Source organism: Hirundo rustica, chromosome 1, assembly GCF_015227805.2.
Source record: "Hirundo rustica isolate bHirRus1 chromosome 1, bHirRus1.pri.v3, whole genome shotgun sequence".
NCBI classification, from domain to species: domain Eukaryota; kingdom Metazoa; phylum Chordata; class Aves; order Passeriformes; family Hirundinidae; genus Hirundo; species Hirundo rustica.
Genome location: NC_053450.1, coordinates 147,667,525 through 147,688,939, shown reverse-complemented (window position 1 = coordinate 147,688,939; position 21,415 = coordinate 147,667,525). Strand labels below are relative to the sequence as shown.

The following is a 21,415-nucleotide window of genomic DNA, read 5'->3' as shown; positions in this document are numbered from 1 at the left end:
TAGAAGCATAAACAGGGTCTGAGTAGCTGTGAAGTTGCTATATTAATGTGTATTTGGTGGTGGATACAACAAATGATAGTGCAGCAGCCTCCTGCTGCCTTCTCTCAGTGTTTTTGGTATTTTTTTTTCTTCTGCTTGCTGGCTTGACTTGGCTGTCAAAATCATAAAGGAGTAGTTTCTCTGACAAGTCCTGCCCCTTTTCCTGTCTTGGCATAATCCATCTTGCTTAGCATTCTGCAGTGCACTGCAGAAGAGTGCTTGGTCTTACTTGAGAGAATTGCAAGAAGAGCACTGGAGGATTGTTCCCAGGGCTGCTGACAGCGATCACCTGACGTTTGAACACGTGCTGATACCAAGTGCTGAGCTCTTCCTTTGCTGTGCAGGCTGATAAGGCACGGCCAAGTCTTGGTTAGGCTTTGGTGTGGTAATAATCAGCTGGGAAGCTGGGCTGGTATCAGAGATCTCTAGGAGCGTCCATGATCTTCCCTTAAATAACTTTGTTCCTGCAGCTGTTGTGCTGGGGAGGAGAGATTCACTTGCAGAATAGGCCGATACACTATGAGATTAAAAACTCAAAGCTTACATGATAGCTTGTTTTGTTTTTATTCAAACTCCAGGTAACGAGAAAATTTGGATTATAAATAGAAAGCTTAACAGTGGGAGTAATATAGTATAGATCATTTGTACACGTGAGTGAATGACCTTCATAACTAACCCATGAGTCATTCCTGTGAGAATAAATTGGACTACAAAACAATTAACTGCAGTGGTTGTACTTGCTGCTAGACTGACAAAACTGGCCTTTTTAAAAAATGGACGTAGTGCTTGTTTTGGAAATTATAATTCCCATATTTCCACACTGAAGTGTTGCTTAACTTCTATAAAGGTACTAATAGGTCATCTTTATATTGAGGAATACTTGCTTTACATGGGGGAAAAAAAAGCTACAAAAGAAAAAGCGTCTGAGGTAGAAAGAAGCCTTGCTTCTGCCAGTGCATGCAAGATAAAAGTTTGGTCCTGTGTTGTTTTACTCAGTGAATGTGGAGGTTAGGAGAGGTAGAGGTATTTTTTAGCACCTGCCCTTGTTCAGCATAAATACATTGTGATGTTTCACATTTAAGTAATTGCGCGTAAGTCAGATGGTAACTTATATATTTTTATTATCATATTGATTACTTGATGATGCATAATACATGTTGCATTAACTTGGTGATTTATCATAAATCAGCTTGGATTTTGTGGAGGTACCAGAAGTGGAACAAATACCGCATTTCTGACCTTCTCTTTGTCAGTTGTAGTTCTGAACAGTCAAGCAGTCACAAATCTTTCCTTCCTTTCGTATCTCTATTGCTGCTATCCCCAGGTTCTGCATTTTTCATTAGAAGATTATTCTGAGCTTTCAATACTAAGTCCCTATGTGCAAAACTTGGTGAAATCATTGGTGTTCTCAATAACACTCATTCTGGGCGAGTTGTGATTGATGAAGAGAGTAGTCGTAGTTCCTAAACTTTTCTGGTTTTAATGCAAGTGTTATGTTTATTGACTTTCTGGTTTATGGTTGCAATTCTTTTCTGTTGTTCTTTGTCTTGAGAGAATTAGAAAAAGCAGTTTTCTGATAATTCTAGTAAATAAAGACTGCTTGTATAGGTGCTGGCATTGTACCCCATGGTCTGACACCTCCCCCATCTTTTCTTTCCCCCCTTTTTGGAAAGAGACTATTGTCTTCCTGTGGGGATGGAACAATAGCTGTTCTGACTGACATAGCAGTGGAACTTGAATTTGAAATAGCATTGTATCCAGGACCTCCTTTCTCTATTTTTGCCCTCTCCCTCCTGCTTGGTACAGACCGAATGCCTCTTTGGGACGCTGTGTGTAAATCTCCGTACTTTGCTGCTAAAGGTGCATCGGAATACGTGTTTGGAGTATCTAATGTGGCGAGTGCTAAATTAAACACTTGGAACGCTTTAGGATTATGAGTCACCAATCCCTGGCTGCTGTTTTTAGATTTCAATAATTAATACAACCTATCTGGAAGTTACTTTTCAGATCATGGTGATACGCAGTAAATTTTGAATAGAAATAAGCTGGAATGTTCAGGTACCTGTATGCAATATTTTCCATTAGGTTTACTAGTTCTAAATGCTAAGCAGGTAAAATAAGGAAATCAACTACTTTATATATATAAAATTATTTATAGAATTATATATTATAGAAGAAGCAAGCAGAATTTAGACCAGAAGGAGCATAGGAATTACCTTTGGGGGAATCTTAGTTCAGTAGCCTCATATATTTCAAAGGAAGAATCTTACCTGTTAACAAAAAATGCCTTTTTTTTTTTTTTTTTTTTTTTTAATTAAGAATCCCTAATGATTAAATACACAATCATTCAGTAATACTGACCTCTTAAATGTTGTCTTCTGTTTTGTAGAAGACCCTTTTGAGGACTTCTTTGGGGGCAGACGGGGTCCAAGGGGAAGCAGAAACAGAGGTGGTGGAGGATCATTTTTCTCTGCCTTTGGTGGATTCCCTGCATTTGGAAGTGCTTTCTCTCCATTTGACACAGGTAAATATCATAATACTTAAGGAAGAAAGCAATTTTAACTCACAAAGGATTGCAGTATAATAAGCTGGCTTCTCTGTTCAGCCAATTCTGTGACTGATACAATTTATTTTTTTTCTAATTAATTCTCTCTGTAAGGTGTAAATGTAAATAAAGGCATAGTTAGAGTATTTGGGCTACCTGAAAGTTTACAGAGAGTGAACAGATCTCTAAGAAGTAGAACTTTCTGTTCTCTTTATTTTGGTGCTACAGTTTCTTTATGCCTTTAGAATTCTTTTGTTCTGTTTGCTTTCAGGAGTGTGATGGCTTTTATTACAGGTCCTGAAAACCGCATGCCTAAACCCCCTGGTACTGCTTTGAGTGCTGGGAATCTGGGTCTTGGTTGGGATGTTACTGATCCAGGACTTGTTCTGTCTGCCAGCTCGGGGCATCCCAACATCTGCACTGAAGCTGATGATCAGATTCATTAGAGTTACTGGCTTTCCCCTGAGTGCAGAGCATGGATTAAGGTTGAATGCCTTTTCAGGGGAGGAGGTGACAAATAGCTTTTGGATAATTCTGTACATTTGGAACTTGAACTGTGGGTCCATATGAGAGAAATGGATGGGGCTGGAGCTGTGGTTTTGTTCTCGTGCTGGTGTTAATGCCATCTAGTCACTGATGCTGTGTGATGCAACCAGCTGAGGGCTTCCTGAAAGTAGGATGCAGTCTGAGTGGATGATAAATTTGGATCCCACAGTCATGCAAAATTACATTTTATTCAAATGCCTTCTTTTTCAATAGGTTTTACTTCGTTTGGCTCACTGGGACATGGAGGCCTTACTTCATCGTTCTCCTCTACGTCATTTGGTGGCAGTGGGATGGGAAACTTCAAATCAGTATCAACCTCAACTAAAATAGTTAATGGCAGAAGAATTACTACAAAGAGGTAAGTGATACAAATATATTTATATGAAACTCTATGTAGAGACTTACATGCCTATAAGTGCATGCATATAAATACACTTTATCTTTGCACACACACGCATATAGTGATACATGTATTTATGTTGTTTTACTTTCATTACTATGTTCATCATATTACTTGAATTTGAAAAAACCACTTCCAGATTTCTCTGAATGATTAAAAACATTTTGAAATGTTTTATCGGATTCTCTGTTTCTTCTTGGCATTGTTGAGGTACTTAATGGTGTAGCTGGAGCTCTTTTAGGCTTCAGGACATCCTGTGTAGTGCTGCACCTTTTATTAGGATCCTTGCCTACTGTCTGCCCAGTCAGCTTGAACTTCTGGAAAGTGTGCTTGGTGTCTACTCATTGTGAAGCTTTTAACCGGGAATTGGGAAGAATTTTAGTTTTGCAGATGTTATGAAAGAATTTTCCCTAGTATCTGCTTAATGCTTTCCTAGGCAGGAAATGAAATAAGCAACTGAAGCCTGCTTTGGAGAAAAATGTGCCTGTTTGTTGGAATGTGAATTTTCAAGTCCTGTACATAGTGTACTTTCTCTCCATTTCATGCCTGTGATGGGGAAATCATTGAATTTGGGAAACCCAAGTCTTAGTTAGCTATAGAAAAACCTACATGGAATATTATAATCAGTATAGAGTACTGAACAAGTAATTAAATGTAATTTCATTACTTAATAAAAAATTACAGAAAAGCAAGGGAGGATGAATTTTGTTGGTTAACTTGTGTCCCATACTTGTAAGTGCAAGGTTCTTCTGTGAACTGTTGTACTGGAGAGCTCCTGTCATCCTGACCACTTAAAAACAGCCTCTGGATCACATGCTGGTGTGGTCATGATATTTTTCTGTGAGTGTATTCCAGAAAAATCTGCAAACTCAAAAACCTTTTAATAATCTCTCTTTTCAGTCAGGGGTACTTGAATTTTGTAACACGCATGCTGGTCATAAAGTTGATGTATAGTAGGTCTACAAATTACTTGCTCTGATCAGATTAAAAGTGGATTAAAGACTATGCTGTGTGCAAAATTGTGATCAAGAATATCATACATTTAATGAACTGGTAGGGACTAGATGCAATGTCAAGGTTGTGCAGTTGATCTGTTAGGACACTTAAGCCTAGATAACAGTGTGTGGTGTGAGTACAGCTGTGACAGTGTACGAGGTGGCAGCTGTAACTGTGAACTCTACATCCTGCCCAGTTCCAACTTCCAGAAGGCAATTTTCCTGACTAAGCAGTAGGGCAATGCACATGGTTCCTGGTGACAGCTCCAGCGCTGGTAAATACCAAAGCTTGCCAAGTACAATTGCGTGAAGCAGGTGGTGCTCCCTTACAGTTTGTTATCTAAACCCGAGGTTTGGCGTGTGTTGAAAACTGCCTGCAGTGCTCTAAAATGGCTCATGGTGTTTCTTGTCCTGCAGGATTTTTGAGAATGGACAAGAGAGAGTAGAAGTTGAAGAAGATGGCCAGTTAAGGTCGCTAACAATAAATGGTAAGGAGCAGCTGCTACGCTTGGATAACAAGTAATTCAACGCACGCATTTAACAGAAATTTTAAGCTATAACAGCCACCATTTGAGGATTGACAGGAACATTTTTTGAAGATTTCAAACGAATTCAACTTTCTGTATATCCGTACTCAATCTTAAGTAGTATAAGTAGCTCACAGAAGCTCGTATTTGTCATAGACTTTTGAGTTAATTGCTGGGACCACATCAATTGGACCATTTTTTGTCCTTAAAATTGTTGTAAACTTCTGTATGCACTTTTCTTTTCTTATCTGTGATCAAGGTGAACCATGATCCTTCAGTAGTGCTAGGGCAAGATGTACACTAACACTAGCATGAATCTTGCTTTTTCCAATTTGAAATGTGAGCCAATTAGTAGTTCAAGTCTGCTGTGAAGTTAACAGTTCCAGGATAACCTTTTTAATAATTTCAACTTTTTTTTTTTTTTTTTTAATGTTTAGTAGTGAACAATGTTAATACATTTCTGGTAATGCATTTCTGGTTTAAATAAATTAAGGATGTTTTCTAGTTGTGCATGAATGCAGACAACTTTAGTAAGTTTTGACAAATGTTTAAATGTGTAATGTAAGCAAAAGGTAAACAAAAGTGAAGCCAGTGAGCTGAGTCTTTTGTCATTTGCTAAAAAAAAAAATTCAAAATGAATAAATGCTGATGTTTGTGGTGCATTCTTTCATGAATGGCATTTGTAACCTTCCTGTGTCTGTGTGTGATTTGGGCAACTTGGGAAAACGGTGCTTTTTTTTTTTTTTTCCTTACCATCTTTTTCTTCAATCTTAAGGATGAGGGCCTTTTTTCTTCGCAGGTGTTTTCTTCAGTTTGACTGAAAACATGGTTTTTAATTTTATTTCTAAACCTATATTTGAAGCACCTATTTTTAAGAAGCATTCAGAGGCTGACTCTCTAACTCCATCTTTTGCCCTAATATGTAATTATTTTAGGTCTAGGCCTAAAGGAACTCTATTTTAAAAAGTTTTCTAAAGTTCTTCTGAGATTTGCTTCAAAAAAATAATCTGTAGTAAATATAAATATACATTTGAAAAATTTATTTATTTAACATTTAATAATTACAAAAAGACTTTGAGAATGATGAGATTTTTTGCTATTTTGAGAACAAATAATAATAATTCGAGAACAAAATTATTAGAATTATGATATCTCACTCTTATTTTTAGTCAACCAAAAAATCAAAAGATGGATTAATGCCCTTTGTTAAATTAATGTAGTGAAGTAAAGTGTTCATTTGTAGCTAAGACCAGATTTTCAAAGTTTAGTGAAAGATGATTTGGTTTTGGTGTGTCACAGAGAAAGCATGCGGGTAACTAATGGTGTATGTTCACACCTGCCAGGTTCTGGATAGTTCCATGCATAGATCGTGGATGTGCACTTTTCATCTGTGCACCAGCTTTGAACATCTGGCCTTCACAAAACTCTTCAAAGGGTGGCTTAGTATTTAAAAAAAAAAAAAAAAAAGCATGGTGTTTTCAAATGATCACCTAATGCCTTCTTGCTGAACACCATCTGCTTTGTACTAACAAATGTGTTTATTAAATACATTGAAAAAATATGCTCTTGTTTTTCATGCAGGAAAAGCATTTCAACTTAAGCCAAACCAAGCTAACAAACTGCTACAACAGAATTCGTATTTGCAGTAAAGTTAGTATATTGTACTTTTGTCCCTCTACCATTAATGCTAATTTGCTAGAACTTAAAAAAAATAACATGTAGAAGAAAAAATAAATATCTACTTTGGTTTTGGGACTAAAGCAGTTATGTACCTTTTCAAGTTCTTTGCAAAGTTCCTGTTACTTCAGTGTTGTGTTTTTGATGTAGAAGCACAAACTTAGTTTAGAACTAAACAGTGTTTTCTTGTTAATGCTGTTTTTTCCCTCCCCATGTATGTTATTTCTTGATCCCGATAACTAAACATGAAATTTATTTCAAAATTTGGCTTTGTTGTGATGTCTTGAGTTATTAAAAATGTTAATTTATATTTATAGGATGCAGTGTGCTCCTTTAAATTATGTAAATTGTAAAAAGTGCTTTAAAATTGATTAACCAAGTCAAATAAAATTAGGACAATCTGGAGTTGAGTTTGAATGCCTTCCTCTGGATACCCATAAGTTTTATATTAAAGTGCCAAACTTTGCCTTCTAGTTTTATTCCAAGTCATCTTCTTTAACATTTAAATTTCCTTGCTCAGGTTAAGAACACAATTAGGGTGGCAAATCTGTACCCACATGCTTATCTTCTTACCTAGGAAAGTGTGGTCCTTCTCACAGTGTTACACACAAACATGTCACACTAGGGTTCTATAGTGAAATTTTTTAACACTAAATGTGCTCAAGATCCAGTGTTTTGGGTAGTCTCTGTTCTGCCTTCAGATCCTTGTAGCTACTTGTCAGAGCTGGCCAAAATGCAGCATTAAAATGGCAGTGCTGCATTTCCTTGGTAGAAACTGGGAAAACACAAGGAATGAGTCAGCAGAAGGCAGAATTTGACAGTGGATTCCTGCAGGAGTGAGATACCCACACACCAGTATTTCCATAGGCTGGTGGTTGAGCTGGGTCTGTGGTCTTGGTCCAAATATATCATTGGACCAGCAATTCCAGTTCCAGGTTTAAAAAATTGTCATCATTCACTTAACCTATACCTAACAGTCTCCATCTCTTTCAGTGTGTCTTTTGAAATAATACCACATCCAACACTTTTTTTTTTTGATGCAACTTCTTGCATCCAGCTCCTTTTTAAAAACACAAAATAAATCCACATCCCATGTTACATTCAGAATTTCTTCTGCTGAATTTAGTTATTTTCTCCTGAAACCCCACTTGTTACGTTGCTTTGAAAAAAATTTTATGTAGTTCCTTTCTAATATATAATCTGCATGGATGTACGAAACCTGTTTAATAGAAGTGATGGATCATCAAGGACAGCACATTTCCTTAAACTTAAGTTTTGGCCAAAATAGTACAAAAATTATTAATAAGAGAAAAAGTTCTTGATAGCAAATGCTAGGTACAAATGTGCAGTGGGATGAGGCAGCTTTCAAAACCAGGTGCTGTTGGATTAAAAGTGCCATCTTTCAATACATGAGGGATCAGTTTTGAATGGTTAGGGACACCATCCCATTTAAATTAAGATTCCCAGAAAAAACAGCAGTTTGGAAAAAAGAAGATGGAGTTTTTGAACCTGCTAAGCCATTTACTTTTTCATGCTCTGCTTCAAAGTTCATTGGTGGATACAAGAACTTTGTAATGCTTTCTCCTGGTGCAACCTCTTTCGGGTCCCTTGTGCATGGCAGTAATTCCAGTGCAGCACACTAACCCCGGGTTCTCTGTTGATTGCATGGCACCTACCCCTTCCACTTGGCTTTACTGAAGGAGTTTGGGATTTTGTGTTAGAATGCTTCACATTGTAAAGTGGCTGCAGTCCTGCAGTGCTCAGTTCTCACAATACCTTCTCTGCTGAGAGTCAGAGGGGTTGGTTTGTGGCGTAGGTGAGTGACAAAGCTGCTCTGCAGACAATGTGTATGGAGTACTCGTAAGGTGGATCCTGTTTCAACTTGTGATTAATTGATGAGGTGAGTTAGAATGCTGAAAACAAGATTGTAAAAGATTTAAAAGCCCATAATCTGTAAGCCCAGAGGGTTTGTATCTCTTCTCAGTGTTTATGTTTGGTTATCCTGTTTCCTTGACTCCTTCAGCATTTTGGCATTAGGTGTAACTGGAGGTTTGTCTTTTGTATTTAGCTGTGCTGTGTTTCAGACCATCTGGGATGGTCCAGTGATAGAGTTAGATTTTTTTAAATTTTATGTTTGGAAATGTGAGTTCCTGAATCTGCTTTTGTTCTGAGAAGTGAGCTTAATACCTCCTTTGCTTGAGTTTAATCTGTGGTTGTAACAGGATAGTGCTTCTGAAGATGGTTGTATTGCAAAATGAGTGCTACAGCTGTTTGGTGCCTGTGGTCAGAGAACCTTTGGAAAGGGCTCAGTACTTAAAATATTTGCTAACCTTTTTGTGGAAGTGTTTCTTAGTATTTTTGGAAAATGCCTCTTTGGCTGTGATTTTTGGGTGTTCTGGTATTTAGGTTTATTTTTAAGTCATGGTATTCTCATGGGCCAGTGGCAGTATGGACATAGTAATCTGCCAGTAACCCAACTTTGAAACTTTCCCTTTTTTAACATAAGAAAGCTTGTTTGCACTGTCTGTTCCCTCAGGGCTTGTTTACTTTAGGATTGAATTGTGACCGCAGACTTGCTTTGCCTAGTACTCAACATAAATAGTTTGGGTTTTCTTGTTATTATTTGTCTTCAGGGGGTTGTCGTAGGTACAGAACATCTTACCTTCCACCTGAAATGCTGAAATGGTCCTCACATTGCACTAGGGCTGGAATGAAGAATGTTGATGTTGTTAGTGTTACAAACTGTACCTTTGAATTTATGATTCTAGTGGGTTTCCTACCTGGTTTTGAAAAAAATGCCTTGGCTAGAGTTGGTTGTTGAGTGACGTGCACTCCTGAAAGATTAGAGCTGAAGGTGGTTGTTTTTACTCTGCTATATAGGTCATACATTCACAAAATAATATACTTCATGTTTGAGATGCTGCTGTCAGATTATAAAAAAACCCCAAAAGAATTAAAAACCCGTGATGATCAGAGCTGTAACCCTGAACCTCTGCAAGCTGTGCTGATTTAAACTCTTTGAAACTTCTCTGAAAATTCTGTTCTGGCAGATTCAGTGCTGCATTAGGTGTTATCTCACTTCAAACAGCTGGTAGAAAGTTAATCAAAACCCTACATGAGTACTCTATGCTCTGTCATGCTGCTGTGGCCAAAAGATATGCAGGAGTTTGGAGGTGATAGTGCCCAGGCCTGAAAGCTGGGTTGTCCTGGTGTGAGGTAGATTGCACTGATGGCCTGACTGCTAATTATCTTCTAAATAAAGGAAGTGGAAGACTTTCAGATGCTGTCAGCTTCAAAATGTTGTGGGGATTAAAGTATGTTTAATTGAGAAGATAAGTAAAACATTTTATCTGAAAGTCACTGTTAAATAGAATTTTCTTTAGTTTCTCTGACTTTTACAGTAAAGTTAACTTTGCAACATATTGAATTAATTTTAAACTCACTAAAAATAGGTAATTTTTGAACCTGATTTAAAACTGACAGTCAAGAAAATATATTTTTAGAGGCTTCTGGTAATAACTTAAAATTTGGCTTTGGCCTATAGCTTATCCTTACCTCTGAATCTCTTATGAGGGCTCTTCTAGCTCTTTTCAATGCAATCAACTTAAAGTGAATTTCATAAAAATAGAAAAAACCAAAACCCTGTAGCTGCTAGTTGGCTAGCAGTGAAAGCAAAGCTGATTCCTTTCACTCACCTGAATGTTAGAGATTAAATAGTAACACCTAGTTTGTAAAAGCTCACGTGAGGCTGCCGGTCTGTTACGTGATAGAACAGATAACATGGTACAATGAGAACAGTTCCTCCTTTTTTTTGACTGTTAAAAGTCAAATTTGAAATTTCCTGCATTGTTTCTTATTTGAAAATTTATTTGAGTTATTAGAATGGGAGAGGAATCCAGCCTGAGTGACTGGTCATAGAAATCTTGTGGAACCCACATTCCTGATGGCCTGAAAAGAGCATTACTTGGCTGTGTCTGTAATGGAGCTCTTGAAGGTGTTCCTAAACCATCTGGAAATGCAAAGCAGTAGCTTGGCAGTCTTCTGTCGTGGTTCCAGTCACAAGCTTGATTGAATTGTGCAAGAGGGGAGTTTACCTCCCAATAATAAAAGAAGTCATAAGGCTGCAGAGGCTTTGAGACATCTGGTAGAGGAGCTGGGCAGCCTCATCCATCTTTGGGTTTCCCTCCAGAAATACATGTCAAGTCTGTGTTAATCTCTGTAATTGATACATAGAGTAACATTAACTTGCTAATTTATCACACTTTTGCATTACCATCACCATAGCCAGCTCTGGCAAAGTTTTCTCCTCGACATGTCTCCATGACTTTACTCTTCACAGAAACTAAATCTACATTTGTCATCCTGTTGTGATATTTGTCATACTTACCAACAGAACTACTGTGCTTTGCTTTTGTGAAAGAGCATTCTGCAGTTAGCAGGCTCTGTCATTTTCCTTCCAGGGGGAGCTAGACTGTGGATATTTTAAAATTGTTTTGAACTTCTCTGTGAAAGTATTTCTGAAGGAAAATGGAGAAAACTCACATGGCCAAGGCTCGGCCTTTCCTGCAGTGTTTCTTAGCCAGAGGACTAGGCCTTGTGTCGCCAGGGGACTTTGGCCAGGCTTTCTGTAATAACACTGCCTCTCATCAGAAGGCACTTTGGTGCTTTGATTTATTAGGACATCTCCTTTAAGCAGTCACTCAGACACCCCTGAGAATTACTCTGCTAATCTCATTTCTTACTGCTGGGTGCCTATGGAAATACAGTCAGGTCCTTATCACCAAATGTGCTTTGATAATGAAAGGGCACTATTCAGTCTGTTCTACACAAAGTGGGAGCTGGGTGTCCAGGAGAGCAGTAGTGAGCTAGACATTCACTTAGAGCTATTCTGGATGTATCTGGTACTGCCTGTAAGCAGGAGTAGCATTCACAAACCTCCTACCCTCGGTTTTGGACTGAGCTCCTTAGTAATTGCAAAGAGGTGGAAGATTTTCCCTTGGGGACGTTGACCGTGAGAGTCAGGACAACCACCAAAATGTTTCTTTTATTAAACACCTCTAGTGCTACTTCTGTTTTTCTTCTAGGATTGGATGGTTTAGCCCTTAGAGAACAGCGAATCTTAAGGTCCTTGAAACCAGTAAGGGAGAAGTAGGAAAACAATGCAGCTTGTTTTGTGCTGTTGACATAAATTTCAAGGACTTTTCTCCTCATTTGGTTTTTGCCTTTCTCATCAGGCAAACATGATCACGAGTTAGCACAGTGAATGCAGAAATGGTGGGTGTTTGTCTTTGTCTCCTCCTCCAGTGAACGCTGCCTGTTCTCAGGGCTGCTCTGGAGGCTGTTCCCCTGCCAGCACAAGCAAGGGAGGTGCTTCTGCAGCCTGAGGATGGTGTGCCAAATTCCACTTTGATTCTAAAAAATGTGTACACCAGTTAGAAAAACTGTGCATATCAAAGGTCGCCTTGTTTGGAAGAAGAGCGTAAATATTTGTACCAGGCCAGACAAATTCAAATGAGAAGATAAACATAACATTTTTAACACATGGATGATTAACTGTTGGAAGATGCTGCCAAGAGTAGTTTCTCTGGCTTTCAGTGTCTTAAAGATCAACTTTCTGAAAAATATCTCCTAGTGAGAAGGGAATGCTTGGGCTTTACAGAGTAGTGGAAGCTCTGGGAGCCTGGGGTGCAGAGTGAGATGCACCATAGAGCACAGTGTTCTTCCAGCCCTCCTCCGTGGTCTCTGTCTTGGCTTCTTCCCTCCTGATGTGTTGACATTACCGCACGGGTCTTGTTCCCTTACCGTGGTTTTGAGACTGGGGGATGCTTCTGTGACGCGGGGGCCGCTTTGCCACTCGGGAGGTGCCGAGGAAGCAGGGGAGCTGGCAAGAGAGGAGCCAACACCACGTGCATCTGGGGCAGCCTGATGACTATTGCCCTAAAGCATCCAGTTTGGGATGTGTAGGTGCCAAGAGTGGACTTCATGTGAGAGAAGACATTCTGGATCTGTTGAGGTAAGTTGCTTTATTGTAATGAATGAATTGGAAGTTAAGTGAGGAGAAGGAGGAACCAGGGTGAGGTCCATGATGACTGTGCCAGGGAATTAGATGTGAAATTTGCAATACAGTGAGCCCTTGTGTATGGCCTGTCTTCTCACCAACTACTGACTGCACACCTTGAGGCAGCCTAATTCCAACTCCTGAGTTGAAGATTAGGAGGTCTCTTGTTAATCAGTGTAATGATACAGCAAAGATCCATATTTCAGAGTAAACTATTGATTTTCTTGAATGCGGGCAATGTTTTAATGATGTAAAGTTTTTTATTTTTACCATGTGTTAAATCTTGTGGCTAGCAATACATGTGTTTTGAATTTTAAGTGGCTGTGATAAAAAGAGCTGGTTTTTTTGTTAATGGAATCACCTTTGGTAGTGTGCTAAATGCCTAAGACTACATTATGCCAGATAAATAGTTCTATAGAATAGCCAGGGAAGTATCCTGCAGGAGGTAGGTGTGTGAAAAACTTCTCTGTGGATGCTTTTTTGGGTTTTGTGTATAGCCAGAGCTCTGTTTATTAGGTTTATTTCTAAGGGGAACTTGAGGAAAAGCAACTTCCTAGAATTGTAACTCAGCAACATATGGGTCGTATAAGGAACAAACATAGTTTGTAACAAAACTAAGATGTAAGCTGTTGTGTGGTAAAATCCTGGTATCCCTTCCAAATTTTCTGGGAAAGGTATCCTGCTTCAAGGGTGCTGGAACTGCTGAACATTAAGTCTTCAATGGTCAAGTGAATGGTATTTTGAGATCTAAGTATTCAGCCCTGAAAATAGCCTTTGTGCAGTTTCCTTTCTGAGCAAGTAATAAAAACTGTGAGGCTTTTGCCAGTCACCAGCATGGACAGAGCCAGCTGTAGTGACACGAGGAATCTTGTTAATGGAAAAGCAAACAACTGTACGTGCTGTACTGCTCTGCCCTTCTCTGGCCTAAAGGGAGGCTCCGACAGAAGTACTTATGTCGTTTGTAAAGTGTGTAGCCTGTGTACACCTCGAATGTTTGTTAGCAGTAAACTGCTTCAAAACTAATTGTTTTTAAATGTACCAGAACTGGAACTTGTCAAAGCAAAACAATTCTATCAAATTTGTCTATGTTTTCCAAGGACCTGAAAAGATATGCATTGCATTCTGTGTGGAACCTGTTTCAGAGGTGGAAAATGCAGTTTTGTTTGCTGTACAACTCAAGTGCCCTGTTACATCACTGGCAGAGTCACTGCCAGGTGTTTGTAGACTAAACACCATTTTCTTTGAAGAAGCAGGTAGAAAATGACAAGTAGATGATTGTTTTTTACCACTGTTAAGTAAAAAGAAAATGATGTGTACTTTACTATGCATATTCATGTTTTAGAGGTGTTATATATCAATGTCAGCTACTACTATATAGTATCTAAATTGCAGGATCTATTGCAAGGGGGATGTGTCTAAATAATTTCAAAAGTACTTTTGAAACATTGCTATTGCCCTACTTTTGATCTATATTGAAAGTATTAGCCTGAAAGAATTAGAAGAAAGTCCTTTTGGTTAAAGGTTAAAAGAAAGTAATTTGTCTGGAAGCTTTCTCATAGCAGTTTTGTAGCCATTAATTATTTATTAATAGCTGTAACTGTCTCAAAAAGTGTCACAGAACAGGAAATGACTTTTAAGCGGCTTCTGACACAGTGACTAATTGAGAAGATGCTTCTTGTAATCACTCCTAAAACCAAGAAGCTCAGCTCAGGGAAATAAAACATTTTTCTGAGAAGACACAGGTGTTTAAACCTCCCAGCTCTTCTTAATGAACCAAATTGAGAACATAAGATTAATTGATTACTCTTACGTGGTTTCCACTCTTCCCTCTCCTCTAGCACTTGCTCTGAGATCACATGTATGCTTTTGCCCTCAAAATGTTTATAGAAAATGATGACTACATCCCTGGTAACTCTTTTCGTGGAATAAATCATGAAGCCAAGTGCATGCCCGTACTGCTGTGTTGCAGGGGAGGTGCTTGTTGCCCTGCACAGAATAGTTTCCAATAGTGGAAAGTTCTTTTATGAGAGCTGTTTGTGGGGGGGAATTTTGCCTCGTGCCTCTCAGCTCCTCCTGACGCCAAAAGCCAACCCTTGATTCACACTGGCCTCTAGATTCAGCTCGCTGTTGTCTTCTGGGCGTGGTGGCAAAATTATCCAAATTGTCGCTGTCTCTGGTGTTGAGTTTGGGCCTGTAAGTGGCATAGAGCCAAGCTGGCAACTTGGAGTGCAGCTTTCATGTAGGTTAGATGGTAGATTGTTAACAGAGGTCAAAGCCTCTTGGGTTTTCTATTTTTGACAATTCTATCTAATCTTTCCTTAAAATATAGGTCCTCCAGGTTTTCATTTGAAACTACGCTAGAGGTGGACACTTAGGTCCTAGCTGAACTGTCATCAATGTCTGTTTATTGCTGTTACAACAGTGTGGTTTTATTTATTGATTTATCATCTCAGTTGAGTTCAGTGCTTTGAAGTTCTTTGCAAACACATTGCATCTCCTGGAGAGTGATGTTGCTGCCCTTTTGGCTCCAGTTCTGTTTCCAGTCCACTATTCAGTCTTGACTGAGAAACTTTCTCCTTAGAAAAACAGTTCATGATTCTTTTATTTAGTATTTTTAAATATTACTGTAAAAGGAGATTGTTTCTGTAGAGACCAGGCTGTGTCCAATACCAGCAGTTCAAGCAAGGTCAGAATTTTAATTGGAAAGTGATGAAATGTTCTCAAATGTGCAAAGTCTGGGACTATTTCTGCCAGTCACTGACTTGCATGATAACAAATGTTAGGTGAACATCAGCCTTACCTGTTGTGCATCTGTTTCAGGTTTCCTTTCTCTGTCACAGTGCTGACCTCAGGACCATTCCAACCCTGCAAAGGGAGGCACAATGATTCACAAGGATGAGGAGAAATGCTTTTGTGTAAATGAAGTTTGACACCTTCACACTCAGTAAAACTCATGGCAAATGTTTCTGAGAAGATTCTGAGTTTGCTGGTGTTCAGGGAGGAGGTGGAGTAGCTCTGCTGGATGCTGCACTTTGGGCTTCCAGTAGTACAAATTTGTAGTTACACACCTCAAACCTCTGCAGTTTTGATCCTTGTTTTTACAGTTTTTCAAACATTTATACCATGCTCTAGTTAGCCCACTGACACAGTCACTTAACCATTCTTTCATAAAGCTTTCACTGCCATTGCAGAATTACAGGAGATGGGGGTGCATCTTTATGCTGGGTGATTTTGAGCAGAAGTTGGTTACGGCAACTTCAGGTGTTGAGTTGTTCAGTTGTGCAGTTTTGGTGCGTGCAGCTCTCCTCAGATCACATCCACCTCTCCACCAAGAGCCAGTGTGCTCTCCACCCTTCTGGAATGTGGAGCACTCCAGCTTCTCTGCCTTTATGGTAGTTCTTAAATTCTGGTCCCCCCCTTTATTGCTTTGGCACCAGAGATTGTGGTTGGAAAGGATTGTTACTGTCCTTGGTGCTTCATCCCCTGCACGGATCTCAAAGGTGTGTGAGAGGAGGAGAAGGTGGGCATGGGCAACCCTGGGGTGGCCTTCCTGGGTGCACCAAGGGGTACTAATGTCACTCTTCACACTCTCCTTCTCTTTCCAAAACTCACAAAGCTCTCTTGGTAAAATCTTGCCTGCTCCCACTGGATCTCTGCAGAAGGAGCGTATAAACTGACGATACTGTTCCCAGGCACAAAAGAGATTTGTAAGTATTGTTAGTGTTGGGTGGTAGTCATGTTCCTGGTTTGTGTTTGGGGTTTTTTCAGTTGAGAAAATCTTTATTTCTGTGTTCCCTTTGTTGGCCGTTTGGGTCAGAAGTTCAGTTTGAGAAGCATACATGGGACAGTTTATTTTTGTCTGTTTAAATACATGCATGTACATGTGTGCATACATTTGCATTTACAAACATTGTTACTGATAGGGTTTGAAAAATTAGTTGCATTTCCAAACTGTGGTGGGTTTTAAGGCATAGATTTTGACTATGGGTGGGAAGGGAAGAATGTTTGGAAACTTTGAGAGTTCCGTGGTGGATTGGACACGTCAAACAAAAGGTGGTGCAGCTTGGGAGTCATGTCTCCTCTAAGGCCAGTTGTAAAGGTTTCATAATTAAATACAGTATTTAGTCAGAATTACCACTGAATGTCAACTTGAAACACTATTTTTTCTTAAATTCAGGCTTGTCATTTTTGTATCAAAAGTTGAAACAGCAGCTAATGACTTAGTGTTCCTGTCATTGGGAAGATGTCAGAAACAGGACTGGGTTTTGTGGTGAAGGTTTGTGAAACACTTTGAAACCTGCTGAGCCGTCAGGAGAGATGTCCTGTTACTGTGAGCATGTGATGTTTTCAGGGTCATTTAAAAGATGATGGTCTCTGGAGCTCTGTAAATTGGGCATGTGTGCTCACACTGGAAGATGGGATTTGCTTGCTGTAGTCCTAGTATGACAGGGATGAGGAGCAAATTGCATGTTGGGTGGTGTAATAGGAGAGGGCAGGTATCCCTTCTTTCTTTGTAATTAATACGTGGAACCCGTAGTGTCAGAGCCCTAGTGTCATATTTAAGCCTCAAGGTAGAAGAGAGAATATTTTTCAAATGATTAACCTGAAAAGATGAGCATGTACAGTGCAATATGAAACGTGGCGCTTGCACTTACTGTCTCATGTCTGTGATATTTCAACAGCACTAACAGCCATTTGATGAAAGTATAAACTTAGTGATTTTGTGCTTTTGCCAAATTACTATGGAAGTGTTGACAAAACAGCTGGGGAAGTCATTCATCACATTTTTCTGAAGTCACACATGAGGATTCTTTTTAAATTTAACTGCATGGCTTTTTCTTGATGCTTCTTTCTTTTTTTTTTTTTTTTTTTTTTTTTTTTATGGTAATCAGGGTTTGCCATGCATTAAGGTTTTGAAAAGTGGTTTAAAACTGATAATCAATGGAAAAATATTTTACACAGCTGTACAATTTGCAAATTAGGGCTTGCTCAGAACTGTTCTGGAGACGCTCCTTTAGTGAGAGCCACTAATGGGAATATAAGATGACGTCTTGATACTTCAACTCTTAAAGAGTTATAAAGATCTGTTGCTAAAGTAGAAGAGCACTTTTCCTCTGCTTTTGCTGTTTGAAGAGCTTTTTAATTAGGTGGTGGTATCTCCGAGAAGGGCTGAAGACAAGAAGCAAAGTTTTGTCTTTGGAGGCAGTGAAGGAGCTGTTTCATCTGGAACTAGGAGGTTCTGGAGAACAAGTGTGAGAGGCGTGAAGGTCCATGGGGCTCTGCTTGGGCACAGGGACAGAGGAAACACTGGTGGGAGGCACCTCATGTCTGGGTACACCATGGAGGACCTGGCAGGGCTGCGTTTAGTTGCACGGTGGAATTTTTATTTCTTTGTTCTCCTCTAGTAGTGAGTATTAAGTTTCATTATAAGGGCTGGTTCCTTTTTTGTTGGTTTGTTGGTGTGTTTTTTTTTTTTTTTCTCTGTAGGATTTTGGTTTGCACTTCAAATACAATTTCAAAGTGAAACTTGGGCTGTGAAGCTTCCTCATTGTAGATATGAAACCCGTGGGGATTTCTGTCTGAGGTTGAAATACAGTTGAGATGTATTTCAGGATATTTGTTTCAGGACAATTTGAGTTGGAAGGGACCTTAAAGTTCAGCCAGTTCTGACCCCCTGCCACAGGCAGGGACACCCTCCACTAGACCATGTTGTTCAGAACCCTGTCCAACCTGGCCTTGAACACTTCCAGGCCTGTGCTAGGGCCTCACCGCCACGCAGTAAAGATTTCTGTCTAACATCCAATCTAAACCTGCCCCCTTTCAATGGTTTAAAGCCATTCCCTCTCGTCCAATTGCTATCTGCCCTTGTAGTTATCAAACCAAATCAAATAATTGGTGTCAGTGATACAGTTTCTGGAGGAATAGAAGCCATGTAAGAGACAGACAGTACAGTGTTCTGAGCTCCATCTCAGCTATGTGTTGTGTGAGGTGTGTTGGAGAGAGAAGCACAAAGAGCAGAAGCCCCTGGTACAGGTTGCAAATGGGTCTGGTCACTCAGTGTAGTGCTGTGCAATGGGGCTTGCAGGAAACTGGGGTAGACCTCTGACATGACCCTGAAAACTGTAGAAAATATAATCTTTTAAGTAGTCTTGATTGCTGTTTAAAAATCAGGTCCATTTGGTCAAGCTACGAGCTTGAAATCTTGCTAATTTGTGTTTATATATGTCAAGCTGTGAAGCTTATTCCTCATTCTTTGCTTCCTTTCAAAATTCATGCTGAAATGAATAAAAGGTCCCTGCTTGATAAAGTCTTTTAAAATTAATAAAATTCCCTTTGAGCTGCAGCATGCAAATTGGGTCATCTCTCTGCTTGCTGGAAATGTGAGGATTCATGTTACCTCCTGCCATTTGCATTTCCAACATCCCAGATCTTTTAGGATGAGAGCAACTGGCATTTTCCATACAGATGCCCTGGTGTGCTTTAACAGAAGGAAAATAGCTGCGGAAACATGGATGTGCTCAGCCTGTGCCTCCTCTCTTGCTTCAGAAACAATGTAGGACCAATTCATTGGGCTTTAAAAGGTTCTGATGAGCAAGTTTTGGCAGGGAAGAAGAAACTCCAGGCTCTCTCAGCAGCTCCCTCTCTTTAGGCCAAGCTCCAGAGCTTGATCTGGTCCAGCAGGGGTGGCTGTAGCCATTGATCCCTGACAGCCACCATGGGGAACAGCATGATGACATTTCCTTTCAAAGCAGTGCCGTTGTGGTTGGTGTGTGCTGAAAATTTGCTTTATTTTACCAGTTTGTTGCAGAGTGGGGAATCTTTGTGGTGAAATGTTGCCTTGAGTAGCTTGTGGTGTGCTGGGAATGCAGGATTCGTGTTGGTACACGCTGAGCTGAATGCAGGATATAATGGGGTTCTTGGGTGTGGATGGAGGTGGTAGGTAAAATCCACCTGAAAACAAAAAAGGAAAATCAAAAGTTTGAACTTTTTAAGGGAGCTGCTGCAGGGCAGGGAGGGTGAGCGAATCCAGCGTGGGGCTTTCCCTGCTCTGCTCTGCCGCAGGGGTACAGCTGGGCAGGAACAGTGTGAGCTGGCACTGGAGCAGATGAAGATGAGAGCAAAAATAAAAGGAGCAAGTCTATTGCCAGCTTTTAAAGCCAGAAGGGCAGAGGGCTGCTCTGTGCTCTGAGCAGAAAGCATTGAGCCCTGCCCTTTCCCGAACACAGGATGTGCTGCAGCCAGGCTTCTCCTGGGACAGAAATAGCACTCCATCAGTCTGTCCCTTTCCCCAAATCCCACACCCTTGTTTTTTCCATCACTTCCCAGGATTTTGCCACCACCTCCCTGCCGTCTGCTGCCACTTCTGGATTTTTCCTCCCCCCTTGCAGGAAATGCCTGGCTTGTATGGCAGGCGAGATAGTAGTGCTGGTCCTGGCCTGGGAAAGGCCAGCCCAAATCCCCTAATTATAAACTTAAAATGAGTTTTTGGGTTGAAGCAGGGAGACATAACCCACATCTGAGTGCAGTGCCATCGGTGCTGAGAGAGCTGAGCTGTCAGAGCCAGTGCAGGATGTGAGACAGGGAGAGGAGGGGGTGGGACACTGGGAGCATGGATTGGGAGCTGCTGGCATCTTCAGTTTCTGCTCAGCTGAGCACTCCAGGCACCACTTTGGATAAATATTTCCTTGAATTTTGCAGGACAGGAGACTCAGACAGACACCAGGAAACCCTGAATCACCTTGTGTTCTCCGTAACACTGAGTGCATTTGCTCTGGAAGGAAAATAATTGCCAATAATTGGTGAAACACACTGATCTGTGTGAGCTGACTCAAAACCTCATTGTTTGTCCTGTGCTTTTGGCTGATAATCGTCATTCCCTTTACAGTTTACAGAAGCGATGGTGCAGATGGGGCAGCTGCTCCAGCATTCCCCAGATAGTTTCTGAGTGATTTCAGGCTCTTTCAGCTTTCAAAACTATGTGAGGATTTTAAAATGGCTGCTTTTTCTTGTAAGCATCACATCAAATGGTGAGAGAGAGATTTTTAACGGCTGTCTAACGCAGAGACGTTTTCAAAGAGGGCTTGATACAAATTTTGGGTTCTATCAAGTTTGACAAACCCAAGAGAGCACAGGCTGAAAGAGGGTTTTATAACTCCTGATGAGCATCACGGTGTTGGTGTTTCCTGGCATTTAGAAACAAGTTTAAGAACAATTAATCAGAAGAACTTGCTCAACATAGCCTCTAGTAATGGTGAGGGAGTATTTTCTTGGCTGAGCATGCTGTCTACAGTTTCAGGAGAAGTGAGGGGTGTGTGTGTGCACGTGGTTTTGGAAAATACCCTGGGCTGGGTGTTTTATAATAAGCATCAGTCGTTTCCAACAGGAATTAAAAGAAACTGATGATTTGGCAACTTTCTGAAAACAACTTTTAAGGTGTGGTCCCCCAAATTAGACCATTTCTGCGTTTTAGTAGAGTCACTTGGTCTCCTGCTGTTTTCCCTGTGCTATCGTACATCAGATATGAAGCTTTCATGAGAAAAAACAAAACATCCAATTAATCTCCAGGATTTTTTCAGCTCAGGGTAATCCAGGCCTGTAGACAGATCTGTTAGATGAGTTCTCAGGTTG

The 21,415-nt window shown here is 40.1% G+C and overlaps 1 protein-coding gene across 4 annotated transcripts in view; it reads left to right on the top strand.

Annotated features, from left to right (window-relative positions):
- The window catches only part of DNAJB6 (DnaJ heat shock protein family (Hsp40) member B6), a 57,570-nt gene that overhangs the window by 21,611 nt on the left and 14,544 nt on the right, over positions 1 to 21,415 (top strand). For 3 of the 4 annotated variants that reach the window (XM_040086239.2, XM_040086223.1, XM_040086231.1), the window contains exons 6-8: positions 2,429 to 2,563; positions 3,344 to 3,488; positions 4,943 to 5,013. In XM_040086239.2, the coding sequence (XP_039942173.1) occupies positions 2,429 to 2,563; positions 3,344 to 3,488; positions 4,943 to 5,013 (351 nt within the window). Of the gene's footprint in view, positions 1 to 2,428; positions 2,564 to 3,343; positions 3,489 to 4,942; positions 7,135 to 21,415 lie in introns of those variants that run through there. The other variant, XM_040086247.1, reaches the window with a different exon arrangement.